Source organism: Chelonia mydas, chromosome 3 (assembly GCF_015237465.2).
Source record: "Chelonia mydas isolate rCheMyd1 chromosome 3, rCheMyd1.pri.v2, whole genome shotgun sequence".
Taxonomy (NCBI): Eukaryota; Metazoa; Chordata; order Testudines; family Cheloniidae; genus Chelonia; species Chelonia mydas.
In genome coordinates this window covers 95,620,778-95,647,234 of record NC_057851.1, presented here as the reverse complement: position 1 = coordinate 95,647,234, position 26,457 = coordinate 95,620,778, and the positions used below count along the sequence as shown (strand labels likewise).

Here is a 26,457-nt window from a genome sequence, read left to right as displayed (position 1 = left end):
AGGAAGTTCTTCTAGGCAGTTGGGAAAAAGACAAAGTCATAAGTGGAGTTTAGATTAGATGACCATAATAGTTTTAACTGTAGTTTTCACACATTAGCTGGTCAAGATGAATCATAGTGAGGCACCTACGGTTCACCTCATCAGTTAATGTGTTCAATTACAATCTGCCCTCGATACATTGGAGTTTATAAAATGCTAGCTATCACATGTTACTTACAATGTTTTACAAAAACATCTTTTCTCCTAGTGTGCACAAGCCCACTGAATATTTGTACAGTACATACCACAATTGGGCCTAGATCCTGACTGAAGACTTTGGGCAGTAACAGAATACAAATAATAGTAACTGCATAAATCCCTACACATCAAGATGACAATATGTTTATTGTTTCTAATGCAGGCATCCTTAATAAATGGTAATGTGCATCTCCTTAATAGCCTTTTGGTTGCATGTGTCTGAAAAAGTGGTAAGGGAGGTTGAGCTAGTGAAGGGGTGAATATAGCTGAAACATCTGCAATGGCTTCATTGTGATAAAGAAACATTAGTGTTAATCCACTACTACGTATCTTCATTTTCTTAACTCACTCAATTGACACCGCTGTAACCATATATATAAAAATTAGCATGTGGTATTTGGGAAAGGTTATCTGCCACTGCTGCTGTTTTGAAAGCTGTCTTTCTCCGCAACTCTTGCAAAGATGACTTACTGTTTTGAAGATTTATTCTTCATCCACACAAATTAGATTAATAAAGTACATTTGCCAAGTACCAAAAGGTTAAATATAGCAATTTTGATTAATGAAAATCTTAAGAGGAGCTGCCTGATAACCTCACTAAAGAATATAGCCTTAGCCTATACAGTAATAAAATTAGCAGTCAGAAACTGCCTTTTTTGGGGAGGATAAAGGAAAACAATGCACATATTATACTCTCCTCCTTTCATAAAAAGGAATACTGATTTCAGTCATCTGTTTATTATGGTGATTGAATTAATTGTACTGTGAGTTGTATAGCACCCTGAAGTCCTGGTTTGTTACCCTTTGATTCTTTCTATCCGGATGGAGTGTGCTCTACCATCATGAAAATCGCCGGATTCAGGCTTGATGATGATCCTGCGTGGATCTCGTATTCCAGGGGCGATATGCACTTCTAATCGACCTTTGTTCAGGAACACTGCATAATAGGCCTGTAATGTGGGACAGTTATTAAAAGCTAAGCCACGTTCAGAAGGGAACTGCTTCTCTTAGTTTTGCATTTGCCCTAGCTCTCCCTTAGTTAAGCACATCCCTTCTCTTTTGCTCCACCTACTGTTGCTGGTGGTAGGAAGTAATCTCATTACAGGCTCCTCAAGAACTGTGCCACTATCCTACTTAAGGCATAAAAACATAGTAACCGGCTGAGGCTGCACTTAGAATTCCAGCCACTGAGGATAGTGGATCAAATTTTGCCATCATACACTAGACTGAATCAGGAGTAACTTTTTTGAAGCCAAAGGTGTTACTTTACATTTACAGTGGTATAAAAGAGAGCCTAATTTAACTAGGAATATACTCAAATTCTGGCATCTGATGCTGAGAGCTAGAATGGTTGTTACACTCCTGGAGGGAGTTAAGATATAGCCATTTCAGTTTTGCTGTTATATTCAGATGGACTAAGATACATAAGCAACATCTTTCATGACATTTTGCAACAAGGTATAAAGTGCCATTAAAAATATTTTACCCTTTTTACATGCATGTAGGGAGAAGAAAAGAGAATCTCAGCTCCAAAGCATCCCTGTTTTTTGCTATTACAAAGCCTGATCTTAAACCTTCCATGCACAGAATTACCATGGATCTCAATGGGAGTTCTGTGTATGGAGGGCTTGCAGAATGATGGCCATAGTTACTCCAGTGACCAGTATCACGTTGTGACGGATTTCCAGGATCCATCCCATAGTCACTCCAGCAACCAATGTCATGTTCATGTCTATGTCCTGAAGTTGTGGAAGTAGCTCCCACCCTACAATTAATATCATGTATGTTTCTACAATTAATATCATGTATGGATCAGCCATTTAAATGTGTTGGCTCTGGAGTATGTTCTTTCAAGCCACCAAGTGTTCTGTTCCAATACAACCTTATAGGTGCGGGGGGAGAGCAGTGGAAAATCAACTATCAAATGTACTGTACAAGGAAAATAGCACACATTTTGTTTTACTATTTCAATAATCTCAAACAACGCCTGTAGTTTTTCGAATTAGTCACTAGGGTAGTGTAGAAACTGTGCTTTGCTGGTGTTAATTCAAGGTCTCGAAGGTTGTTAAACTAGCCTTTATTTTGGGGAGGAAGGGGAGATTGGGGTGTCATTTAAGCTGTGCCCTTGTATTAAAAACAAACAAACCCCAGTATTCTACAAAATCCCCAAACACTAGTAACATTCACGAGGCATTTAGGTCAATGGGAGGTGTGGGTTCACAAGGAAAGCAGAATGGGACCCACAGGAAGCTGGGGTTTTTGGAAAATTACTGTAGAGACTGCAGTAATTATTTAATTAAATCCAGCATATAAACATTGTCTGAGTAGTCCTGAGGAGAACCAAAGAACAATATTCTCGGTTACTCAGGTCTGATAAAAAAAAATGGAAGCAAATATAGGACACAAAAATAAATCTGGTATTTAGGCTAAAAAGTAGGCTCTGTTGTAGCAGTCACTTAGAGAAATCCAGAACTGATCTGTAAATACTGTCAAATATTATACCAAAGAAAAACAACCCTGTGCAATATTAGTGCTTTGTGTTACCCAACCCAAGAAATGAAAACATGAATTGACAGAATTCTGAGGATTTAAACCCCCCCCCCCAATCCTCAATAAAGCCAGTGTTCAATGCAAAAGTAAATTGTGAACCCCCATTTTATTTCTCCACCAAACAAACAAAAGCTTTGGAAAGAAAAACCTCATTCAGCAGCACTGAACTTCTACCTCATCATAAATCTATCATGGCAATGCAGTGGCTGGGTACAACAAGCTGTGTGAAAAAAGCTCAGCAGAAGTTATGAGTTTTCCATATCTTCTACTGTAGTGTTCTTTACCTGCCCGGTCTGTCTGCGTTTTCTCCTCGGGGGTACAGGTGTCCCCCCCGTGCCAAATAAGATGACCCCTGACTCATTCTTGGTGCTGAAGGACAGGTTGATTTCTGTACCCATGCCAAATGAGACTGGCTGCAGTTCCACAAAACCTGGTTTGGGGAAGCTAACTGTGTAAAGGTTCTGTGGAAAGGTGAGAGAGAGGGTGAATTGGTATGACACAAAACAAAGTATGAACCCCCCCATAAAGTTATATTTACTAATGTATAGCATTGAGATAGACTATAAGACTTAGCCATTTACATTTTCAAAGTGTTGCACAAGCATTAATCAGTCTGTACCATCAGTCATTATTAGAACATTTCTGGAATACTAAATTTCAGAGGGAATGAATGGTTTACATAATTGCAGCCTTATTTCAGAATATCCAGTTGATTTAAAAGTGACCACTTATTGTTATTTTATCTGACTGTTTTTCCTTTTCCTGTTTTTCTTTCACTTTTAAATCAATCCAGTAAAGAACAATAACCAATATGAACAGCATTGGATTCTATTATTTGTAAAATTTGACCAGAATACACTTTCTATTAATCATTCATCATTGCTTCACCATCTGCTAAGCACTACTGCTTCACTGATGAGATACACTCATAAATGAAGCACATATTGCCCATGGCCCAACTGCTTTGCACACTGGCAGATAGTAGCACAATTTAAAGACATGCAGTATATCATCAAATAATAAATCAATGCATTTTATATCAGGTTTTCTGTAACTGCTGCCCATTTGTGCATCATTCCAACTAGGTGTAGAGAATATTTCATAGAAACAGTCACTTTTTCTAAAATTACTGACAAAATGGTAAGTTGAGTGGAGTTGCCCTCAGACAGAGACATAGTAGATTGTGCCAGATGAGGAGGCAGACAGACATCTGCAATATTTTTCTTTGACATTCCAGGGCATTTAACTAGCTGAGTGTTATTTCAAGCCTCATATTTAGTATCGTCCTTTTATTGTAAAATTTACAACAAACCCCAAAATTTGTGAGATTCAAAAGAGTTTGTGTAATTCTGTTTGATTTTAAGGGGATAACAAGGCTTATTTTACAGTACTGTTACAATTGTAAATTAATTAATGTTTGTAAAGGACTTTGAGACACTCAAATAGAAAGTTTCAGAGTGACAGCCGTGTTAGTCTGTATTCGCAAAAAGAAAAGGAGTACTTGTGGCACCTTAGAGACTAACCAATTTATTTGAGCATAAGCTTTCATGAGCTACAGCATCCGATGAAGTGAGCTGTAGCTCACAAAAGCTTATGCTCAAATAAATTGGTTAGTCTCTAAGGTGCCACAAGTACTCCTTTTCAAATAGAAAGTGCTGTGTAGTACTGGTATATTCTTAAATCCTGGTACGGTTACTCAACCCTTCTTTTTTCTGAGACAGAAACAATCATTTTTACGCAGCTTACTGTGTGAGAGCCCTTTGTGTGGGACTGTGCCTTAATGGGTTGTCACTGTGTAGCCTAGAGGTAGCTGCATGTCAATGATCCTCAATCTATGGTAGGTACTGTATTTTGTAAAGTGCTTTAGGATCCTTTATAATGAAAGATGCTATAAACAGTAACTAATACAAAGTTGGCCTAACTCTATTCTTGTTAAAATCAGTAGTAAAGCTCCCATTGTCTGCAGTAGGTTGGAGCAAAGGTAGGTTTTGAAAATCCCACCCTATGCATGCAGTATGTGATTGATATCTTGTGTTGTTAGCAAAACAAGAAAATCTTTTTTTCATCCTTTTACCCAAAGTAAATATGAGACAGACTAACCAACCTCTAGTGTGCATCCTTTGGTTACGCCAACAAAATCAGGGCTGCTCAGTATATTATATGGTGTTCGTGAAATTTCAATATCTTTGAGGCAGCCTGCATATTTCTTTAAGTTCACTTCAGGCCTGTAAAAAAATAAAATTAAAACCATAGCGTTCGTCATGTGAGTTAACATGCAACATGTTTTCTATGCCCACTATAGAGACTTTATCAATCAGACCCACACACTCATGCATTCATATGCACAAAGATACTCTACTGTATTTTTTTTTAAGCACAGGTACACGTCTGAATGGGCGAGCATTGTGTGCGCACACACAAAGTACATCCTGCTTTCCATCGCTCATCAGCACACAGTACAGTCTGGCTACTATCATCTATCAGAGGTGTTAAAGGATGTTCTTCTCATCCCCCAACAAGAACAGTCTTTGGCTCTACTCTTTTTTTCCTTTAAAGGAGTGCTGTCACCTTTGACATTTAAATGAGGTAAACTACAAAATAGTAGGTAGCTGTCCTCCAGGCAAAGCCAAACGATGCAGGCTGGAAATCATAACAACAAGGAAAGACCTTGACTGGAAGACAAATGTTTCTTTCATATAAACACTAGATCTTGATGGAAGAGGGACTTTTGTAACTTGAAGAAGTTTAGGATGAAATATTTGCTAAAAACTGCAAGAATATTTCATTCCGAGTCTTGGATTTTTCTGACTAAAATAGCTTTCTTGTTTTGCTCTAATGGACTAAGATTCATTCCTTACATAGCCCTCATTTTTCCCAAATACCATTCTATAAAAGCCATAGTATTATTTCAGCCTTTCCCAGTCAGTTAACTCTCTCCCGCACAAAACACTTGGTTTTTGATCTGGATCCTCACTATACAGCCACATCATGAAGGGCATCCTACTGTAATTGCAAAACTCCTGTGCTATGGTTTGCATAGTCTTTCAATGCCAGGAGAAACGACAAAACCATTGAGCATTCCACCAAAACGAGCATGCTAGTGTGGAAGTAATTCAGAGACCTCAGTTCTAAGGGCACTAAATCAAGCCCCAGGACTCGTGGCCAAGTCGGCCCTTTATTATAGTCATTCGCCACCAATTAGCAGGAACGAACTGCTCCATGATCCCCAGTTCGAAACCCATGAACTCCATGAACCCCCCGCTATTCAAGCCATGGAGACTAAATCCAAAAGGAGGAGCAGTGACTGTAGCTAATTCACTGATAGTGAATTAACTAATAATTCATGTTATTACAGTCTTTGGAGATGACAACAAACATCTTAATGGGACATGGGGACAACCAGACCGACCAAACAAAAGAAAAATGTTTTTAGAAAATAACAAGGAATGAAAACTGGGGAATTAAAACTGAAAACCAGGGCATTAAATTCAGAATCCCGGAAAAAACTATTTAGAATGATTTTCAACGCCATTAATTACAAAATAACTTGATATAAACAGTTCATTTCAAATACATATTTTGGAACTGAAAGCCATTCTTTGCATTATAGCCATCTCAGAAAGCAAAGCACAGATTCTGACAATTTTGCATCCTTTACGTAAATTAGACTAACCCTCTGGTTTACTAAAATAATCCAAACTCTGCTTCATTCACAGTCATTCAGTTATAGTCCGCATTTCATTTCTGATTCTTTACATCCCATCCAAACAGCAATTCCACATTCCTACCCTTTTTCACTGACATCTCCAATTTCAGAAATTTGCTATTTCCAACCTCCAACTCTTAACTAGAGTTATGTGAACTTTAACTCTGTATGAAATTTTATCTCTGCTTTCATGCTGGGGCTTTAGTAAAACAAGGTCAAAGTTCATCCAGAGATTTTCTGAGATTCACAATAGCTTCTGAAAACCTGGGCTGAATTTCAGGTGAACCTAAGTAGGGTTTCTCTGAAGTAAGGGGGCTTCAAGGGAGACATGTATGGCTTTGTTCTAATCATTGGGGTTTGTTAATTTGGGGATTGCACGTTTCTGACTCAAAACCAGGTATTAACTTGGAGGTTTGGGCAAAATTGAATTTACACTTGAAAAGTCAAAGCAAAATTCCAGAACACAAACCAACCCAAACTGAAACACACGTGCACAAAAGGTGTCCCAACCCCCCATTGGCCCAAACTGGCAAGTTTCACACAGATCTGCTGCTAACCTTCCTGCCATTTTTAGGAATTAAATCATTGCCTTGGAGAACAGCACTTCCGGGCCCTGAACTTGTTGAACCACTAAACTGCCCCATGCTGAGCAGAAATCTCCTGTACCTAGCTTTCTTTAACTAGGATCTTGATCCAATCAAAAAAACAACAACAAAACAATCTACAGCAGACACAAGCAGCTATGTGAAGAGGCGAGAAAGGTATTTGCTTATGTGTGTGCACAGCTTGCAACAAGAGAGTGTTAAGCACCTAGGAGCAGCTTTGCCTGTTGCAGCAGGAGCAACTTGCTCAATTAACAGCCCCAGGGGAACGGCGGGTGTAAATGCTACCCACAGGCTGCTTCTGCACTGCCACCTGAACCAAGCTGCACTTATTCAATGCATGCAAGTCATGCAGATATTTAATTATTTTTACCTTGCTTTCATACTAGGATAAAAGAGAGGAAAAAAACAATTTTATTTTTAATTACATTCATTGTAGAAAATGATATTCATGATCTAGATTGAGAACATTTCAGATTGAAATTGATCTAGATCTCCCAGTGAAAACAGATGCTGGTTGGTGAGATTCTTTTAATTTAAATAAATATACACCAGGCCTTAAGAGGCTAGCACAGTTAACAGTGTTATTCCCCTCCACACATTCTCCCATAAAATGTCATATTGATCAGTAAATTGTTTTATTATTTGTTACTACAATTAGTCCTCAGTAAAATAAAATCATGAAAGAACTGGCAGGAGATGGGTCTGGGACTGATACAGCCTGGCGTTTACAAAGTCACAGGTATCTCCATGTCTGCTGCTTGCAGCAGCTCAGATGATCTTTATCTTTGATAGTAATTTATTGTAACATGCATCTTGCACCAGGTCACAACTGATGAATCACAGCTGCAGGCACAATGGTTCCCACAGTTTCAAATAGCTAGGGTGTTCTTGGTTTCCTAAGTAACCAGAAAGGATATGCCTAGGAGTAATTTCTTCATATAATTTGGCACACGTCCGTGTGACTTCACAATTACATAATGCAATGTGAGACATCATGAGGGAAACAGCTTGGCTTTTTTATTACAAGGTAAACTGATATCAGAGGTACCGTAAATTAAACGTAATAAATTAACAATATCCCTGTTCTCCCCTTGGTTGTGAAACAGCCTCCTAAAGTATAGCTAGGCTTCCTGGTGCACAAGGTGACTTTTTGACTGTCATTATGAAATGTAAATGAAGTTGACCCAGATTAATAGGCTTGTTTTTGTTATAGTTCATCTCCTTGTTGTAGTCAGATTTTTTTGTGTTGCAGAAATAGCTGAGTATTCACTGAATCCCAACAATATTTTTCAGCTTATTTAAAAGCCCCTTGTTAAATTCCAGCATCTCATATCCCATTTCTTAAATACTTAAGCACAGGGAAAAAAACATGCAATATATTTTATACATAATGAAATGTACTGTGGAGAAGTTTTGCCTGAGTAAGCAGTTGAGGATTGGACTCTCAGAAAAAATAAAATAAAATAAAATTAACCACATTTCATTGCATTTAAAGTATACTGCATGATATTTTAAATCTATTCAATATAAATTATTGAGCACAAGGAATTTTATCTTACTGAAGAGTTCAAGAATGGAACTCTTGTCTTCAAATCGATTTTAAAATAAGTACAACATGCCATACATTTTATGTAACACATATTGAAAGTATAGTAGGCAATGATCCTGCAAAGACTTACGCAATCATTTCATGTTAAGTAAATGAGTAGTTTCTGACTTCAGTTAGACTACTGATGTTTGTAAAATTAAACATGTACTTAAGTCATTGCAGGACTTGGGCCTTTCTCTGAGCTACAGGTTTGGAACTGCAAATTCCATTGTTATAGGAAGCAAAGAAATGTACGGAGAAAGAGAAGCCCAGTTACATCATTATGGTTCCATACACAGCATCAGGAGCCTTTACTGTAGTATAATCAAAGCTCACAGTGTATTTCAAATGGAGCAGTGAACAATTCGAGCCATCTTAAGGTGTGAGAGGGCACTTACAGAGGAAATAACACTCAAGAGGATCAATGCCAAGGACCTTTGGTCCTGCATTGGGAATGGAATTCACCATTCTCCTGGCAAGTAAACTTGAGGAGAAATAGGTACATATAATAAACTTACAGTATCTGCCCTCCCGATAGGCAAAGATATTGTTTTAAGTCCAATTACCTCAGGTTTCTGAGAGTTGGCAATCCACCAAAATATATTTTCTCATCAGCTTTCAAGTTGAGACCAAAATGGCTTCCTGTAGAAGATGTTGCGATGATCTCTTCCTGATTAGTGTCTATGTCTACAATTGACACATTGGCTGGAAAAGATTAAGAAGCTGGAAATCAGACATGAACTCTATATTACCCAGTGGAAAAAAACAGAAGAAAAATAATTTTTTTGGAATGTAGGAAGTGGGGTAGTAACTTGCAGGTCAGATACTGGATTTCCAAATCATAAATTAGCTGGGTGGAAGAAAAAAAACATATTTTTGTCTGTTGCCATAACAACCTGAAAAATGCCATAGTAATCTTGTATGCTTTATTTTTAAATATGTTCTATCCCCAGTTCTAACTGGTTTGTCTTCAGTGTCAGTACTTTATTCAGTGAAGAGTTCAGGACAAGATCAAGAATGGGGAGATCATTTCACCTCTACTTTGTTGGTTTGAATCCAATGCAGAACAGAAGTACGGAAAAGCTTTTACCATATGATAGCTGCTCAGTGTCATACACGTTTCAGTTCAAGTCCTATTGGTCATATACTTACCTCACAAAACAAACCCCATCCCACACACAATTGCCAGGATTCTCATCCAAGGTGGAACACAGAATGGATATTGAGACTAAACTCCCCTCTCACCCCTGTAGTTCCTGCTTAGATTCTTTAGCCTCTACTTGTACAAAAGCTAAAGCTATGGCACTATTTGAAAACATACTTAGTTTCTGCAATCTGGGTTCCAATGTCCATGACACTGTGCAAGATGTTACTTATAATAGCTGCTGTGTTTATTTACATAATTATTGCACTACCAGTATTTAACTCATTACTTTTTAAAGCAAGGTGGGATACCCAGAGTATGAAAAGCATTGTAAAGCCTAAAACCAATTTCTACTCTAACAGAAACCGGATAGGTTTGTTTTATGAACTTTAAACAACATCAGGGAACTGCATGAAGAAATCATTTTTCACTCAAATGCATTTTAGAATGTAATTTAGCCAGCTGTTAGGCAGAATTATGCCTGAAAATTAAGCTACCGGTTTCAAAAGAAAATCATAAAAGACCTGGTTGACACTGCAATCAGTCATTTCTAACCTAAGCCACCTGCAACCTAAGCAAAAGAAGTTGCTAAATCACTTTCTTATAGAATTTTCTAATCCAGCAATACTGTACATCATCTTCCCTGTGATTAGATGGTTAGCTGTGCTGGATAGGGTAATTAGAGCACTTCTGATGTTATCACTGTAGGAACTCACCTTGTTTTTGGATTCTTGAGAGGGTGAACGATTTCCATTTCCCATCGTTATGGTTTTGGTTGCCAATAGCAGAAGTTGTACCTGAACCTAGATCGTAGCTGACTTTTATATGCCCATCACTGAGCTCTACGCTCATGAAATCTTTCTGTTAATGAGACAGATTAGACACATTGTTTAGACACACTGGAAGACTGGTTCCTGTTCTCTGTGATAAGCAATATTTAACATGAAACAATTGTTTATTTTCTGAGTGACAATGTACAGGGTTTTTATTTAAGTTGTTAAACTCCTCAGATATTTATTGTCCCTAACTTCAAGTACACTGAAATGTACTGTCAAAGAGTTGTTTTCTTTACTTCCTACCTTCTTATGCAGGTCACCGGCTAAATTGGTGGGCTGTCCTGCAATTTCCCTCTAGTCAGTGATATACCCCAAATGGAATTGGGTAGTTCAGTTTGCTATAATTCCTATCAACCACTGGTGCTGATATTTAAATACCCTGAAGTTGTAGCATTGGTGGCTGACTGGAGCTGTGGTACAATAAACTACAATATCCAGGGCAAACAAAGGCTGGTAGGATGCGGGGGGGAGGAGGGGGAATTTCTAGCCCACGAGGGAGCCAGGGACCAGGCTAATGGAGAAGGTAGGACTTGAGAAATGGGGAACTACTAATGCAGGGGCATTTAACCATCAGAGAAGTTTTAATTTTAGTACTTGTTTCTCTCATGGTGCTCCTGCCAAACCTAGTGTGAGCCCACATTTTAAGAGAAATGATTTCATGGACTACCTCGCTCACACACCCTCCTACTCACAACTGCAAAACATCCCTAGAGCAACTACCACAGTTGCTTACATGAAAAAGTAATCTTATGAAAATAATGTATTTTTGGCTCTTTTAATGCAGTTCAGTGACTGGAAATAGGCCAGCGCAATGTAATCAGCCAATGGCACATGCCCACTAGTGTTTTGCAATGGTTCAAGAAACACAGTTCTGAAAGCTCCTGTACTGAAGATCACAATCCATATTAGAAGGATAAAGTGGGCTGGATTCTGTTCTCAGTTAGGATGTTGTAAATTTGGAGCACCTGTACTAGAATTCACCAGAGCTACTTCAGATTTACATCAGTGTAAATGAGATCAGGATCTGGCCAGCTGTCTTTAGGAATAACCTCTTCCTGCTGTCCACAGACCCTTGACAATGCAGACAAATGAAAAAGTTAAACAACCTTAATAAACAATGTCTGAAATTATCCATTTCAGCTGTAGTGTGAGAACATTAACTAATTTTTTTTAAAGAAATGCCAGCATCACATTCTGTTGGCTGTTCCATACATAGTTTCCCTATCCTGCTGCTCACATTGGGTACAAAGCATTCTGTACTCAGTCCTTTCTTGTGACTATCCATTTCCTATATTTTAAGACACAAAAAATTTACCATAACTGGGGGAGGAGGGGGCGAGAATCAAAGAATTCTGCTAATTTGAGCATTTCAAAAGTTGAAGTAAAATCTTGGTCCCACTAAAGTAATTGACTTCCATGAAAATTGCACCCTTGACATTTTCCCCACATGAACACACCGCTGCTCCCCCCCAACCCTCACATCCGAACACAAGAAGCTAGTGGGTTTTATGGCTTGGGAGTTGTGGAGTCTGAAATGATTTGTATATGAAAATATTCAAGCATGCTAGGCAGACTCCACAACTTCCAAGCCATAAAACCCACTAGCTTCAGTACTGAAGTGATAATCAGCACATTTGATTTTTAATTTCCATTTCTCCTTTTGAGTAACAGGTATTCAGTAATTTTAACGATAGCTTGAAACATGAGGGGTTTTTATTTTTTACCAAGTCATGTGTTGCAAGGTACATCAGCAGAGCACTAGAAGAGAAGGTCTTGAACTTGAACATGACCATAGAAACATTGGGGTTCCAGCGGACTGGGCGGCTCACCAAAGCATAACCATCTCCATCAAACTGAATAGTTCCTTCACTGTCTGGCACCTGTGGGCTATAAAAGAATGGAATTTCTACCAGTTTTTCTGGCTGCTTTGGGGTAAAAGGGAACCACGGGAATCTGAGGGAAGTCAAATTTTATACAAACATGTTTTCTGACACCTGAACCCTTAAACTCAGTCCATGTGATGTGGAAGGTAGTCTAGGAGAAAGACATGGGACATGTCTGCCTTGTGTATTTCATGGTCCATATAATTTCATCTTGCATCTTTTATTGGAAAAGATTCATGACAGTATTATGTAATCATATTATTATTAAGTGATTTTAGTAGGTGTCAGATTGACAGCCCTGGAGACTGAAGTCCTCTATTTATTCAGAATGACATACAGCACAAGAACAGCAGTGTCAGTCTCCCCACACTGTTCTGCCACAGTGCCTTAACTCTGTTAATGTCAGAGACCACAGGTCTTGAGCCCTGGGCCATGGACTTTTCAGAGCTAGTAAGCTCCAACCTGCCACCCAGTGACTTGCTAAATGTTGTCAGACTAGGAGCTGAACTCTGACCAAGGACCCCAGTCCTGGAATCTGATTGCTGGGCCTCCTGGTTAGTTCACAGCTTCTATATAAACCACGCAGTGGCACAGACAGCTGTCTGTGAAACTGGGTTCCCTCTGCTTGAGACTGCTTTCTCTGAGACACCTACTTCTACTGCCTGCTGCTGATCTCCTGGTAACCTGACCCTGTCTACCACCTGACATCTGATTCTTGGTTTGGCCTGACTCGGACTCTGATCTCCTGTTATTGGACTCGGCCTGACCCCCAACACCTGCTCCGAACACTAGGTTAGACTGCTCATACCATGGTCATGACAGTTAAGAAGAGACCATGTATCAGGGAGAAGATAGTTCAGTTTCCCTTGCCGTTCAAACAATGGCTTCTCATCTGAGACTTCCAACAAGAGACACAATTAATGGCAACTTTCTATGGTGGTGATTTTTGTGATGTGGATTCTTGCCCACTCTTGTCAGACAGACAACCAGTGGCTTTTGGCCACTACTGAGTTCATCTAGATTTGAACCAGTGATCTAGAGACAAAGAACTGGCATGCATAGGTCCTCATGCAATGTTTCATTACGCATGCTGTTCCCTCATTTTTACATGCAAAAAAGTACCTTGGATTTAGATTTCTAACTCCTACATAGCCATGTTTAATGGCAAGTTGCTCTCAAGTATATTTTCCAGGAGAGCAATTTTATGTGATTAATTCAAAGGTCTTATTGTAAATTTGCACTTTCCTACACACTCCTAAACCCCAACATTCTTTTTCATTTCTTATCTTGATTTCCAATCTAGCTGTCCAGGATTATCACCAATGTGTTTGAGAAATGAGATTATACTCCGTTTTGGCCTGATCCAAAGACCAGTGAGGTCAACGGGAGATTTTCCACAACTTCAATAAGTTTTGGAGCAATATTTTACTATGCTCAGCTCATGGCATTCTCTCCCCATTAGTCTGTTGAAGGTATTGCTAATCTCCTTCATGAAAGAGAAATTAAAAATTATAATTTTTTTTTATAAATTATAAAATTACATTATAATAATGCCAACTCCCTCTTGGCATTATTATAATGTAATTATTAATATTCCTTTTAATTCATTGATTAATGTGCAGTAGGCCATATTGTACTTGCTTACTTACATGGGTGTGGCTGGTGTAGATATTCCTATTTTATTCCACAACAAAATGGAGCATGTTCACAGATAGGTTCATAAAGGGTGAGGAACATAAAAAGAAGCCAGTCCATTACCAACCTGATAGCACATCCTTTGCAGTCACCCTTTGTGTCCCTGAAATTCCACAGTCCTATGGGCTTGCTGTCCAAGTATGTTTCACCCATGCAGCCAGTGAAGGTAGTGACTCTTACAGCATCTGATTTCTGCAAACAGGAAAGTATGGAACTTGTTAGAATGCACCTTGAAGTGACCTGCTATCTTCTAAAGCATAATTGTGTAATGGATACAGGAAAAACTGAAAGAGACTGGGGATTTTTAATGAAATATCATTCTCATTCCACAAATTCTTTTTTTAAATAAGTGGCAGGGCATAGATGAGCTACTATGGGAGGACAGTAGGACTGGAGAGGCAAGATATGTAAGATTAGGGAAAAGGTCTGGGCACAGTAATTCTTGGTTCTCTTCCTGATCCCACTGCCCCACCTGCCTCTCCAGGTATACATGATAGTTACTATCCTTCCACCTATGGAAGACTCTCTTCAGAGTTTATTGGTGTTTTTCCCTTACAGATCATGGTAGGGACTGTGTGTAATCTCCTCCACAATATGGCAAATGTGCTGTTTCCACTTTATATTCATTCCTTGAAAACCTGGTAAGTGAAAGACTGGAAACAAACCAAGTTAGCATAATGAGCATCACTAACCCACTTCGTTAAATCGGGAAAAAATCATTTAATTTTGGAATTTAAAAAAATTACTCATGACAAAGCAAAATTAAAACCTGAAATATCAAAAGCCTACTAGGCTAGGGTAACACAAACTGCTCCGGGTCTTGCTGATTTTATCTAACTGAAATTAACATGAGACTATGTTCAGCTAATATATGAAAGAGCACAGAAATCTCCTCTCAGTTCATCCTTCTAAAATATCTAATTCCATTTGAAGTTTTGGTTCAGTATAAGCTGATTTAAAATCTATGCATTTAGGAATTTGAGACATGCAAGCACCTGCTGCTTTCTATGAAGCAGTCATCAATATTAAGAATATTAATCTGTAAGATCATGGAGAACAGCATATTGAAAACTTTCAAGGAAGAGTCTGATTTGAAAGTCTTAATGTGGTGGTGATATTTCCTGTGGTAATCATAAATGTTTTAATTAGCAACAAGTATAAATTTACTGTCACTTATGAGAACTTCATGATGTCTAAGCAAGATAAATGATAGATGGTTTTTAAAACTGAAAAGGAACATTTTATAAACATTGGAGGGCAGGAAAGTGATATGAAAGAAGCTGAGACATACACGCAAAAAGGGATTTCGTACTATATCCTAGGGCAAATCTGTGACTCTGTCTGATCACCCGGACTGAGACCCAGTGAAATGAAATATTAGATTTGTGAGCAAGAAAGAACCTTTTAAAGTATCATTGACCTTGATGAATGTCCAGATAGTTTCAGCTTTTTATACAAGCTGCTCTATGACAAGCTATAAGTTTTTGCAAGACTTTATCTTGTCTAATTAACAACTAAACTTACTTACAGAGGAGGATGCAAAGTTGTTATTGCCATGTTGGTCCCAGAATATTAGAGAGATGAGGTGGGTGAGGTAATATCTTTTAGTGGACCAACTTCTACTGGTAAGAGAGACAAGCTGTTGAGCTTAAACAGAGCAATTCTTCAGGCCTCACCAACAGAAATTATCCAATAAAAGATATTACCTCACCCTTGTCTCTTTTATAGAGGAAAATCAAGGTTACAGTATTCTCCTTTATTCACAGACTTTGCTAGACTATAGTACAGTCACCGAAAATGTTGAATTTTCTGACTCTTAAATATAACCTCAAAACCCAACAGTCATGCCAGACTACTGTTCTCAACCCTGGTTGCCAGGGTGAAGGATTGATGTCAAGATAGCCCTGCTAGCAAGAGAAGAAACTAGATCTATTCAAAAACCTTTGTCAAAATCTCATCCTGGGTAGGACTCTGTCTCAATCAGACAGACTTTGGGGTTTCCACTTCTATGCCTCATGCTGATGAGTGACTGGGACTTTAGAGTCCCCAATTCAGAAAGCACATGCTTTAAGTTAAGTGCTGAATTGCTTCCACTGCACATCTGCCTTTTCCCAACCTTCCTAACTTGGATAAAACCAAACCAAACATCATCACTTATTTTTCAGTTGTATTTTCAGATTTAAACACTGCTAAGTGTCAGAACCTTTTAATCTCTCTTGGCCCATCATCTTCAAGATCCTCCTGTGATTCTACTTTAGATTTTTAATCTTTTCTTTAGTTTTTATATGGTACATAGTTTATAATGCATCATTTGCAAGTTATTCTTGTTTTGTCCAGCGAACACATTAAATACATTAGGGAAGGAAAGAGTATATATATGACTAGTTAAACTAGTTATGATATCAATAAAGTTTAATATGTGATAGCAATTATTAAATATTGTATGCAGTTGGAATATTGGGTAACAACAGACATCCTAGTTAAGTGACAGTAGCATATTCTCAAGATACTATCAGTACATTGCGATCAATAGTTTCCATTAAAAGTCGTGATTGATAAATTGAGATCAGTCTCTTAGATGAATAGCTTTTAAATAATCTTTTCTATAAAGAAAGACATCTGAGGTTTTACAGCATTGCTGCAGAAGATAATACCAAGTACAAACATTATTCAATTAAATGAACTCCTCTTGCATTGGCAGCCTTTGGACAGTGCTAGTCATTTTTGCTTCTAAAAGCTGTATAAGATGGCACAGCTGCAGTGAGGACTGTGACAGCTTTTCCACAACAGCCTTCCGATTCTCCAGACTTTATAACCTAGACATCAACTTTTGTTTCAAGCTGGAATGTAAGTCAAAGGCTCAGTCTGGGAGTATTTTTCCCCCTCCAAATTTATGCTCAAAAATATATGTGCAGACATTTTAAAATGGCAGAGCTGTACAAATAAAAACAAACTAGTGTGAGTGATTGACTCACTTGTGCTTTCATAGCTCAAAAAAAAAAATCTGAAATGAACTAAAACCATATACTGAACTTTAGTTTTTAGTTTTGTGCCACAGCTTTGAGCACTGTTGGCCGACAGGCCAAATATGCTGGCCAAGGGGCTTTTGAAGTCTGTTGATGGCTTTTCAGTTCTGGCAGAATGTAAACAGTGGATTTATTTTAAATTAAAACTTCTAGGTCCAATTCAGGAAAACACCACTAATTTAAGCATGCTGAAAATCCATCTAAGTTCCTAGGACTTCAGTTCATGCACAGGGAAAGACTTAAGCATGAACATGATTAAATGCTTATCTGAACCAGGTTCCTAACCCTTGTGACCTGACCCAGATGTGCTGCTGTCTAATTGCATCTGTAGCCAGACTGACACCATGGGTCAAATTCACTACTGGTACAGACAGAAGCAGTTCTACTGACTTTAATGAGGTTGTGTCTAATTGGGGGTTTGATGATTACGGCTATGTCTCTGAAAATTGAGTAGTGTCTCCATTCATCTCAATGGAGTGTATACTCTGAAGCCTAATATGAGCATTGACATCACAACATTATTAAATACATTACTGCTGAGCATTAATTCAGAAATATCCAGCTAATATGTTTATCCATCATGGCTGAACACCATAGATATTAGATACTAGGGAAAAAGCCGTATTAGGTGTGTGATGTACCACCTGTAGCCTCTGGACACTCACTCTCTCTCCCTGAAGGAGCAGAGTATAAGCAAGAGAAAATATAGGGAAGAGAGGTAGTGAGTTGCTGTGCTAAATAGCCAGATAGATTTGGCAGGGGTTCAGCAGATGGTAATTGTGGAAGATTCAATACTCTCTGCAAGTTTGAAGCCCCCTCTGGACTCTGGCAGAATATTATTGTTGGGTGTTTGCTGCAGGCATTCTTGTTTGTGGTTCACAGGGGAAGCTTAAATCTTTCTTTTCAGTGGCTGGGAAAGCAAGGAGATGGAAAGCAAGCTAGAGCCACCCTTTGCAGCAGCTAGGGAAGTATGGGGAGCGAGGGTAGCAAAGGCAGTTGTCTGTCACTATACGTTTTTTCAGATATCTTCAGTGGAATTGCCTTTCCTATTTTCTGATATGAAAACAAATGATAAAGAACTGACTGTGACAGTTATTCTTCCACTTAATGATTCAAGAAGAAGCTTCAAGATTTATTTGATCAACAGTTCAGAAAACTTTCAAAGAAGAATAAAGTTTGCAGGTTGTTTGCAGACCCATTTTCAGGTAAAGCAGAAGGAGTTTAAATCAAAGTTCAGCCAGTGAGGATTGATTTACAATTCTCTAATCCAAATCTCTTAAAATAATTTTTCTGAATTTCTACAAATGCTTGTCAAATGTCTGATATTCAGAGTTATGTTAGACAGCTGCTATTTATGCAAGCCTACAACATGCACTTAGGCACTCTATAATAATAGCAATTAGCTGAGTATTTTAGAATTAGGACTTCAGAAAACAGAACTTCCACCCAACAAGCAATTCGGATATTTCAACATTTGCTTTCATCCCAAAAAATTGAAATAGTCAAAATAGTCAAAGTTCTGAAAATTTTTAGTTTGGAAATGTCTAAATAAAAAAAGTCTCAACATTTTTGACTGAAATGAAATATTTTGTTTTTAGACATTGACATTTTTGCCATTTCAAAATGTAAAAATATATTTGAAACTAAACATTATTTCAAGTTTTCCTGGAAACTGGAAAATTTCATTGAATGACTTTCCTGCAAAACATTATTTCTCTAGAAAATATTATACTTCTTAATTTAATTAATACTTATTTTAATACTTCCTTTGTTGGGAAATTTTTACTGTAGACAAATTTCAACCATCTCTACTCAGAATAAATCTCACTTGCATTTATATCTAAGTTAAGTGCAGCCCTTGGATTCCTGGTAACTTACCAATGCAACCCAGGTGCTGCAAATATTGTGCACCACCTTCTGTTGTAGGCAAAAAATCAACTTCTTACAGCTCTCATGATATTAATATCTCTCTCATGATATTAATATCTCTCTTCCTGGTCCCTATCCTGAATCCCTTGGAGCTGGAGGCACTAAGGATACAGAAGAGCACCCACAGGAAAAGACTAGGAGGAGGAGCCAACATAAAGGAGAATGGAAGGTGTCTCAGACACATTGAGAAAACGTCAGCAGCTGAAAGAAGAGGGGTTCTAGAAAGGATTATGAGGAACATACCACTGTCCAAATGAGAAAAAGATAAAGCAAAAAGCAGATTAGCATACAGAAAGGAAGAGGAGAGACTCAGTGGAAAGGACATGGATTCATAGAATGAATACACCCTGTTATGGGGCTAGTATTGTTTAGGAGCTTAGCTTGTGTGTGTGCTTGTACAGCACCTAGCACAACAGGGCCTCACTTGGTTGCAGTATTTAGGTGCTGTGTTTAGGTGATGGGGTGTACCAACCCCACACAGGGTTGAGAGCCTGTAGGTGCAATCATCCTCGCCCCACTACACCCGCAGTAGGTTTCAAGCTGGGAGGGAGCAGTTAAAAGGGCTGAACGTGGCTCAGTTAAGGACTGACCTGGAAGGAGAGCAGATCTCTGGCTCTCACTCAGTAGAGAAGCCTGGCTGGAGTCAGAGAGCTGAGCTGGGCTGCTGGCAGATAGAAAATAGATAGGTCTGCAACAGGGAGCCCAAGGGAGTTGAAAAAGAAAGCAGCAGGACATGAGTCCATGCTGGATTCTGTATACTGGTGGAGGGGCGGGAAGGGAGTAGAAAGACTCCTACAGATTCAGGGATTGCCCCATGAGGGGAGTGGAGAAAACTCTTCTGCAGCAGAACCAGCTGGGTAACAGAAAGTGCTAGAAAGCTCTGTAGAGAGAAGGCTTACCAAGAACAGAGCTGATACATGAGAGCCCAGGAAAAGGCTAAGGAAAAGGAACAAGACAGGGCAATGTAGGAAGTGGTCTAGGGAGGTCTGTGCAGTCAGGTATGGACTGCCTATTTAAGGGTCCCTTGACCAGAACCCAGTAGAAAGGGATGGCCTAGATACCGCTACCAGCCCACGGAGAAAGGTGCAGCTGAAATTCCCTGAGAATGGGTAAGGACTATTGAAACCCCCTGACACCAGGGGTAAGGACTAGTGAGTCTGGAGTCTGACTGAAGGTCCAATGTGAAGTTGACCAACTATTATTTGTGCGACTAATGGTCTACCCTGGAAGGGGTGGGATTCTATGTGACCCGGATGGAGGGCCAAGTCGCAAGAAGCAGCAGACCATCACTGGGAGAAAATGGCTTTTGACAGGGGGCACAAAAGGAGAAAAGTCTGCCATGCCATGGTCAGTCACTAGGGAACCTGTGCTGGTCAGCAAGTCACATGCTTTCACTACAAAATATATATTCATTAATTATAATAGCAGGCACTGCCCATGTAAATAACTGAACCAAAGGATTAATGCACCAACAGTGAGGAAGTACATTACCTTAATTTTATCAGTTAGACCACCAACAAACAGCACGGCATTTGCATCTACATCCAGAATAGTATAACCAGGTGGAGAGACTGCGCTGAAGGTACTTGGCATGATGGTTGCTTTGGGACCATCCAGAGCTTGTACTGAAATTGTGCCATTTCTTCCAGTCCTTGGAATTGGACCAAAGCAAATAAATAAGTAAATAAATCTGCTGTTAAACCACAACAAATAAAGCCTCATATTTTCCAGACATCTTTTACAAGTGACAGGCACTATTGGTCCATTTGTAACTTGGTATTATTCAGTTTTTATTACAAATCAATAGAGATTTCTTAGCTCTCATATACCTGTGCAAGCGCCAAATCTGATCACATAACAGATGTTTCTTCTCACCTCAATATCCTCACTGAATATAATTCACTATATGCATGCATTACATGGTGAATTCACCCACTAAAATAGTAATTATCAAAAGTGAAAATTCTCTATGACCAAAATAGTACAGTGTAATTGTATCTTGACAACAAATGAAGAAGGCTATGATTCAGATTCATTTCTGAACTTCATATGAGGTATTTGATTAATTTTATTCCTCTGAAGTGGATGATCATATAATAAAGCCCTTTAATTTACTTCATTGTAATGCAGGAGACCTGCATCCTCCACAAAGGAGCTCTCTGGTTGATTATTGTACTCAGGCACAAGCCCTATTATGTTTAAAATGGCTGCCTTGTTGTGTTTAAAATTGCCTTTTTATATTTTATAATATGATTTGCTGCTTTGTGGACAGTTTCTTCAGTATTTCCTGTTTCTGTATTCAGAGTAGGAAATAAATGCAGTACATCAGATATTGATGTGGTAACTGTTGGCCAATACTTATAACTTAATGGAAACCACTTTATGAACCTTTGCATGATAAGGTATGACCTCCCCCATAGCCTTATGGAAAGGTTATTTCAAAGGAAAGGTTAGTTTCCTATTAATTTGCAACAATGTCTCAATATTGTACCTAAAGTATGACCTTTTGGATTTTACCTTTGACCTTGAACTGTGACACGTGAACTCCTCCTTCATTATTAAGAGTTTTTCTTCATGCTAAAATCATTGGAAAGGTAAATCCCCTAGTTTTACAATTAGATCTTGATCAAAGTCATGATAATGTGGGCATTCTTAATATGGGCATATGATCATGCAATCCTAATACAGACTGAAATATGAATTCATGGAACATATTTAACTTATGTTACCTTTGATTAATTGGGAAACATACTGCTTTTACTACGACTTGTCTTTTTCTTATATAACAGTCCACACATAATTTCACCCACTGCTGCTTACTTCCTATATCTGTCAAGAATTACTACCTAGCTAATTGAATAATATTTAGCTATTCATCTTCTGTATCTTTGTGGGCTACCCTATTGTACTCTAAAAAATAATTCCCTGTTTGCAAGCAAAGCTAAATTGCCTTTTCTCAGAAACCAGAACTGATATTTGCATTTCTGATACAAGAGAGTTTCTGGACAGACAGAGGTAATAAGATTACATTTCACCTAAAGCCTTGCCAGGTAGCATTTCTAGTTTGAACAATAGCCACTGGCCCCACCCCTATATCATGTCTCAGCTAGCAAATCAAAACTTTACTTTGGTTTTTACAAAGTATCATGAAATTGTCTGGGTTTAAACATATAAAATCCATCTTTTCTCATTAAAAGAAAAGAAAAGATGTCTGTGAGTGCTGAAGTAAGCAGTAAACCTAGAGTTACCACTTAGAAAGAGCTGTCATTAGTGCTATCTGATGTTTTACTTCAGGCCCACATCCAAAATAAAGCAATGAAGCCTGTACATAACTTTAGGTACGTGAGTAGTCCCATTAAAGTCAGTGGGACTACTTTTGTGTTTAAAATTACACATGGGTTTAGGCACTTTACTGAATCTGTTTGTGTTGGAGAGGGGTGAGGAGGGAGAGCAAGACTCCTGTAAATATATAAATCTGATTTCCATTGAAACTCTGAATTGTATTACCTCAAAAATGTATAGACCTTTGGCTTATATACCTAAAAGAGTAGAAATAGTCAGTACAGGAACTGGTGAAAGAATAGTGTGAGTATAGGAGAGACTTTTATTAAGCCATTCATATTTGGAGGCTATTGAAAGGTAATGTTTGGTGCTTTCAAACTGTAGTGTGCTAAAATCAATATTCAGTAAAACCAGAGTAAAAGACCAAATTCAATAAATCTGAAGTCAATGAGCAGAATATGGTATACATTTTTAAGAGCACATGTCCTAAACAGCATAGGGAATCTCTGATCTTCAACTAGAGTAAAGTGCTAACAACAGATCCTCCTCCTTAAATAACTCTCTCTTTCATTTGAGAAGGGTTAGTGAGCTTTAAAGGAAGAACAGTTGACTGACTTGTCAGGATAAGAGACATTAATAGGATTTGAATGATAATTTGTAAGTGACAGCTGGGTTCCTATGAGATACTTGGCAGACTGGAGAACATGTACCAGCACGTTGGTAACTGACAATCTGAAAAATGCACACTGCACTATTCATAAACACTTACTACTTAAGAGATATATGGAGCAAGTGGGCTTCACCTTGCATTAGCCATCAACATCTGAATAACTTTTGTAGCACCACATATAAATATTTGCTCTTTGACCCACTTGAGAGGGGAGTTACAAGGAGCAAAGTGGGCTGACAGTAAAGTGTATGTGCCTAAAATAAACATCTCTTTCTTCAGCTGTTCTTCCCCAAAGGAAGAATATTCCAAACAGAAAGTTAAGGTTCCCCTTAATGGAAAAGACATTGTTTCAACCTTCTCAGCAAGATTTCTAAGGAATAATAATGAGGTGGTATGTAAACGGTATTTGAGTAAAACAAAAATTAGACTATGCCTGATTCAAAACCCACTGAAGTCAAGGGGAATCTTTTCATTGACTCTGTTGGGCTTTGGATCAAGTCTTTATTGCATTTGACTGTGTCACAGAATTGACTGCTTTGTGTATTGATAACTTGTTTAACATGATTCTCATACAGTAAAACTTTATGTAAATTTTGCCTTCTTTTCAGTGTTTTCATTGATCAGGATTTTTATCCCAGTTAGTTTTTACCTTTACAAGTAAATAACATTCTCATAATATACATAACAGTCCCTGCACTAGGGAATACCAATGGAATAACATAAGTTGTACTTTAATTACTTGCAACAATATTAAGTTTTCAGGGTGATATATATATATATATATATATATATACACACACACACACACACATACACACACACAGACACACTGTATATGTGTATATACATACTGTATGTGTATTTATATATAGACATACTTTAAACATATACATAAACATAGAAAAGTACTGCTAGACTGTAATTAAGAAAATATTCTGCAAAACGTATGCAGTCATTACTGTACCCATCTGACAGACCGGGAAACTGTGACTCAGAGGTTAAGCGAATTGTCCAAGTTAGAATCTGCCTCAGTCTCCTGCTCTAACCACTAGACATGCTGTCTCAAAATGAGAGAAAGAATACCCCCTTCCACATCTGGATTTTATTCCCCACTCTGCTGAGTCAACTTGAACAACTCAGTTGTCTTTGCATGTCAGTTTCTGCTCTTTTTAAAATGTGTTGGGATCCCTGGATAAGAGGTGCTATATAAATCTAAAATTGCAACATTATCATTTGTGTGTGTATGTAAGTATACACACGCCTACAGAGCTGCTTTCATGGAGAGAAGGGGTTATGGCTGATAGGAGTGGGATATAAATATCTTCCCCCATCCCATCCCGCAGTGCATGTGCTGGTCTGCCCCCTCAAATGAGCCAGTGTTTTCCAGTTGCTCTTTTGTTCAGCTAAGTGACACCCACCTACCCCCACTTGCTGACCCTTCCTAGAGACCTAAGGCAGTGTGTGTGTGTGCATTATCTTCTTCCTCTGCTCCCCAGACTAAGTCCCAAAGCTTCAGAAGTTGCGGGGAGCCCACTAGAGGACCAAGTATCCCCACCACTGGATATTATGTTAGTGGTGTCAGGGTAAATTCAAAAGTATGCAGCTGAATCTGGCCAAAATTTAAAGACAAAAGGTGAGAAAGTGAAATTGGTGCAACTGGTTTGAGACCTTTATCAAGGGAGACAAGAATGCTATTAGTGATACAATAATGATGCAAATTAAAGGTCTTCAGTGTGTGCTCCCTCAATTCTACTTTAAGTATACAAAATCAGTCCTTCATCTTCATCGTGATCCTAAAAATCCAACTACTGTCTCCATAATCTAATCCTTCTAAACACTGCTCCACTCCTCAGATTTGGGCTACTGTAATTGCTTCCCTTGCTGATTTAGCAGTTTGTTCCAGTTGCTTTAGATCTAATGCCCTATATATCACGAACAACAGCTTAATAGGCAATGTGCATTTGTAGGATGTCTATATCATGTCCTGACTCCATTTTCTGCTGAAATAGTTTTCCTGCAAATGAAGGTCCTGTACTACTGTGACATGCAGCTATTTCAGTATGTGTAATATGAACGCAGACCGCACTAACCTGATGAATATCTTGCATAAGTATCCCAATTTGTGTTTTCCCAGCTATAAGATTTAATTGAGCCAGCAGTTGGACACTCTGCCATACTTTTATTTAGCTCTCTGCTTTGAATGGCTTATTCTGTGATTTCATTAAATTGTTTAAATTGAACATCATTTCCCTCTTCTGAAAGCTATGGACAGAATAGAAATTAAAACTCCTATTTTTCCTTCCTGTCTCATTTGTTGACTATTTTAATCTTTCGTGCGTCTAACACTATGTAAAATTAACATATTATGATGGGACAAGATTTATTCAAATTAGGATTCATGTTCTCTCTCTGATTTCATTTGATCTGATATTACATAAATTATAGGGGTTTGTTCCTCACTAGCAAATAAAGGACACATCATATACATAGTACACACATGTAGCATAGTTTGCTAGTAAAATATTACAGCTCCCCGTGCAAATAGTTAGTGCTGACATGATATTCTTTATGCACGAAATACAGTGTTCCCTATGCTAAATGCAGTAACGTTATCCACCTGCCAAAGCAAAAATTATAAAGATTTTAATAGTGCCTACACTATGGTAAATAGTATGCACAGAGATTCAAACACATCTAGTTTTTTTAAACCAACCTTTTTTTTTTTTTTTTTTTTGCCTTAATTGCCGTACCAGATGGTATGCACTTCAGGGAAATACCAATATAGTGCCTCTAAATATATGGATCAAGAAGCCAACGTAACTTTCAGCTATTAATTTATCTAAACTTCTAAAATTAAAAAACATTCATCACTTGCTTTTTTTTTTCAAAATATGTAAAAAAATCTGTGTTGTTTAAACGGACCAAAATATTTTTAATGTTGATTTTTCCTATAAACCACATCTTTTCAAATGTTTTCAGCATGAAGAGGCATTGTGCCTATTAGATTGGCATGCTGAGTAAGAATCAGTGTACTGGGATGTGACAGGCCATCCATTCCCAATACTGCATCAAACCAAGAGGTTTTGAAAAGACACAATTCATTGAAAGTCAGAGAGAAAAATATAGTTTTCAGTTTGAGTGCAGAAATAGCCTTTAACTTTTAAACATTTTAAAAATGATGCTGTGCTAATGAGTAACTTTTTAAACATTATCATCAATATTTATTTGTATTATAGTAGTGCCCACAGTACAGTGTACACACACATAAGATGACACAGACCATGACATGAAGTGCTTACACTCTGA

General features: G+C 38.2%; 1 protein-coding gene across 2 annotated transcripts in view; it reads right to left on the bottom strand.

Moving 5' to 3' along the window:
• Positions 1 to 26,457, bottom strand: part of LAMA2 (laminin subunit alpha 2) — a 457,344-nt gene that overhangs the window by 24,875 nt on the left and 406,012 nt on the right. Inside the window, exons 47-55 of one of the 2 annotated variants that reach the window (XM_037894776.2) lie at positions 20,691 to 20,850; positions 14,312 to 14,436; positions 12,391 to 12,553; positions 10,547 to 10,691; positions 9,253 to 9,391; positions 7,469 to 7,480; positions 4,892 to 5,012; positions 3,072 to 3,248; positions 1,039 to 1,187 (exon numbers count right to left, since the gene is read on the bottom strand). In XM_037894776.2, the coding sequence (XP_037750704.1) occupies positions 1,039 to 1,187; positions 3,072 to 3,248; positions 4,892 to 5,012; positions 7,469 to 7,480; positions 9,253 to 9,391; positions 10,547 to 10,691; positions 12,391 to 12,553; positions 14,312 to 14,436; positions 20,691 to 20,850 (1,191 nt within the window). The remainder of the gene's footprint in view (positions 1 to 1,038; positions 1,188 to 3,071; positions 3,249 to 4,891; positions 5,013 to 7,468; positions 7,481 to 9,252; positions 9,392 to 10,546; positions 10,692 to 12,390; positions 12,554 to 14,311; positions 14,437 to 20,690; positions 20,851 to 26,457) is intronic. The other variant, XM_037894777.2, reaches the window with a different exon arrangement.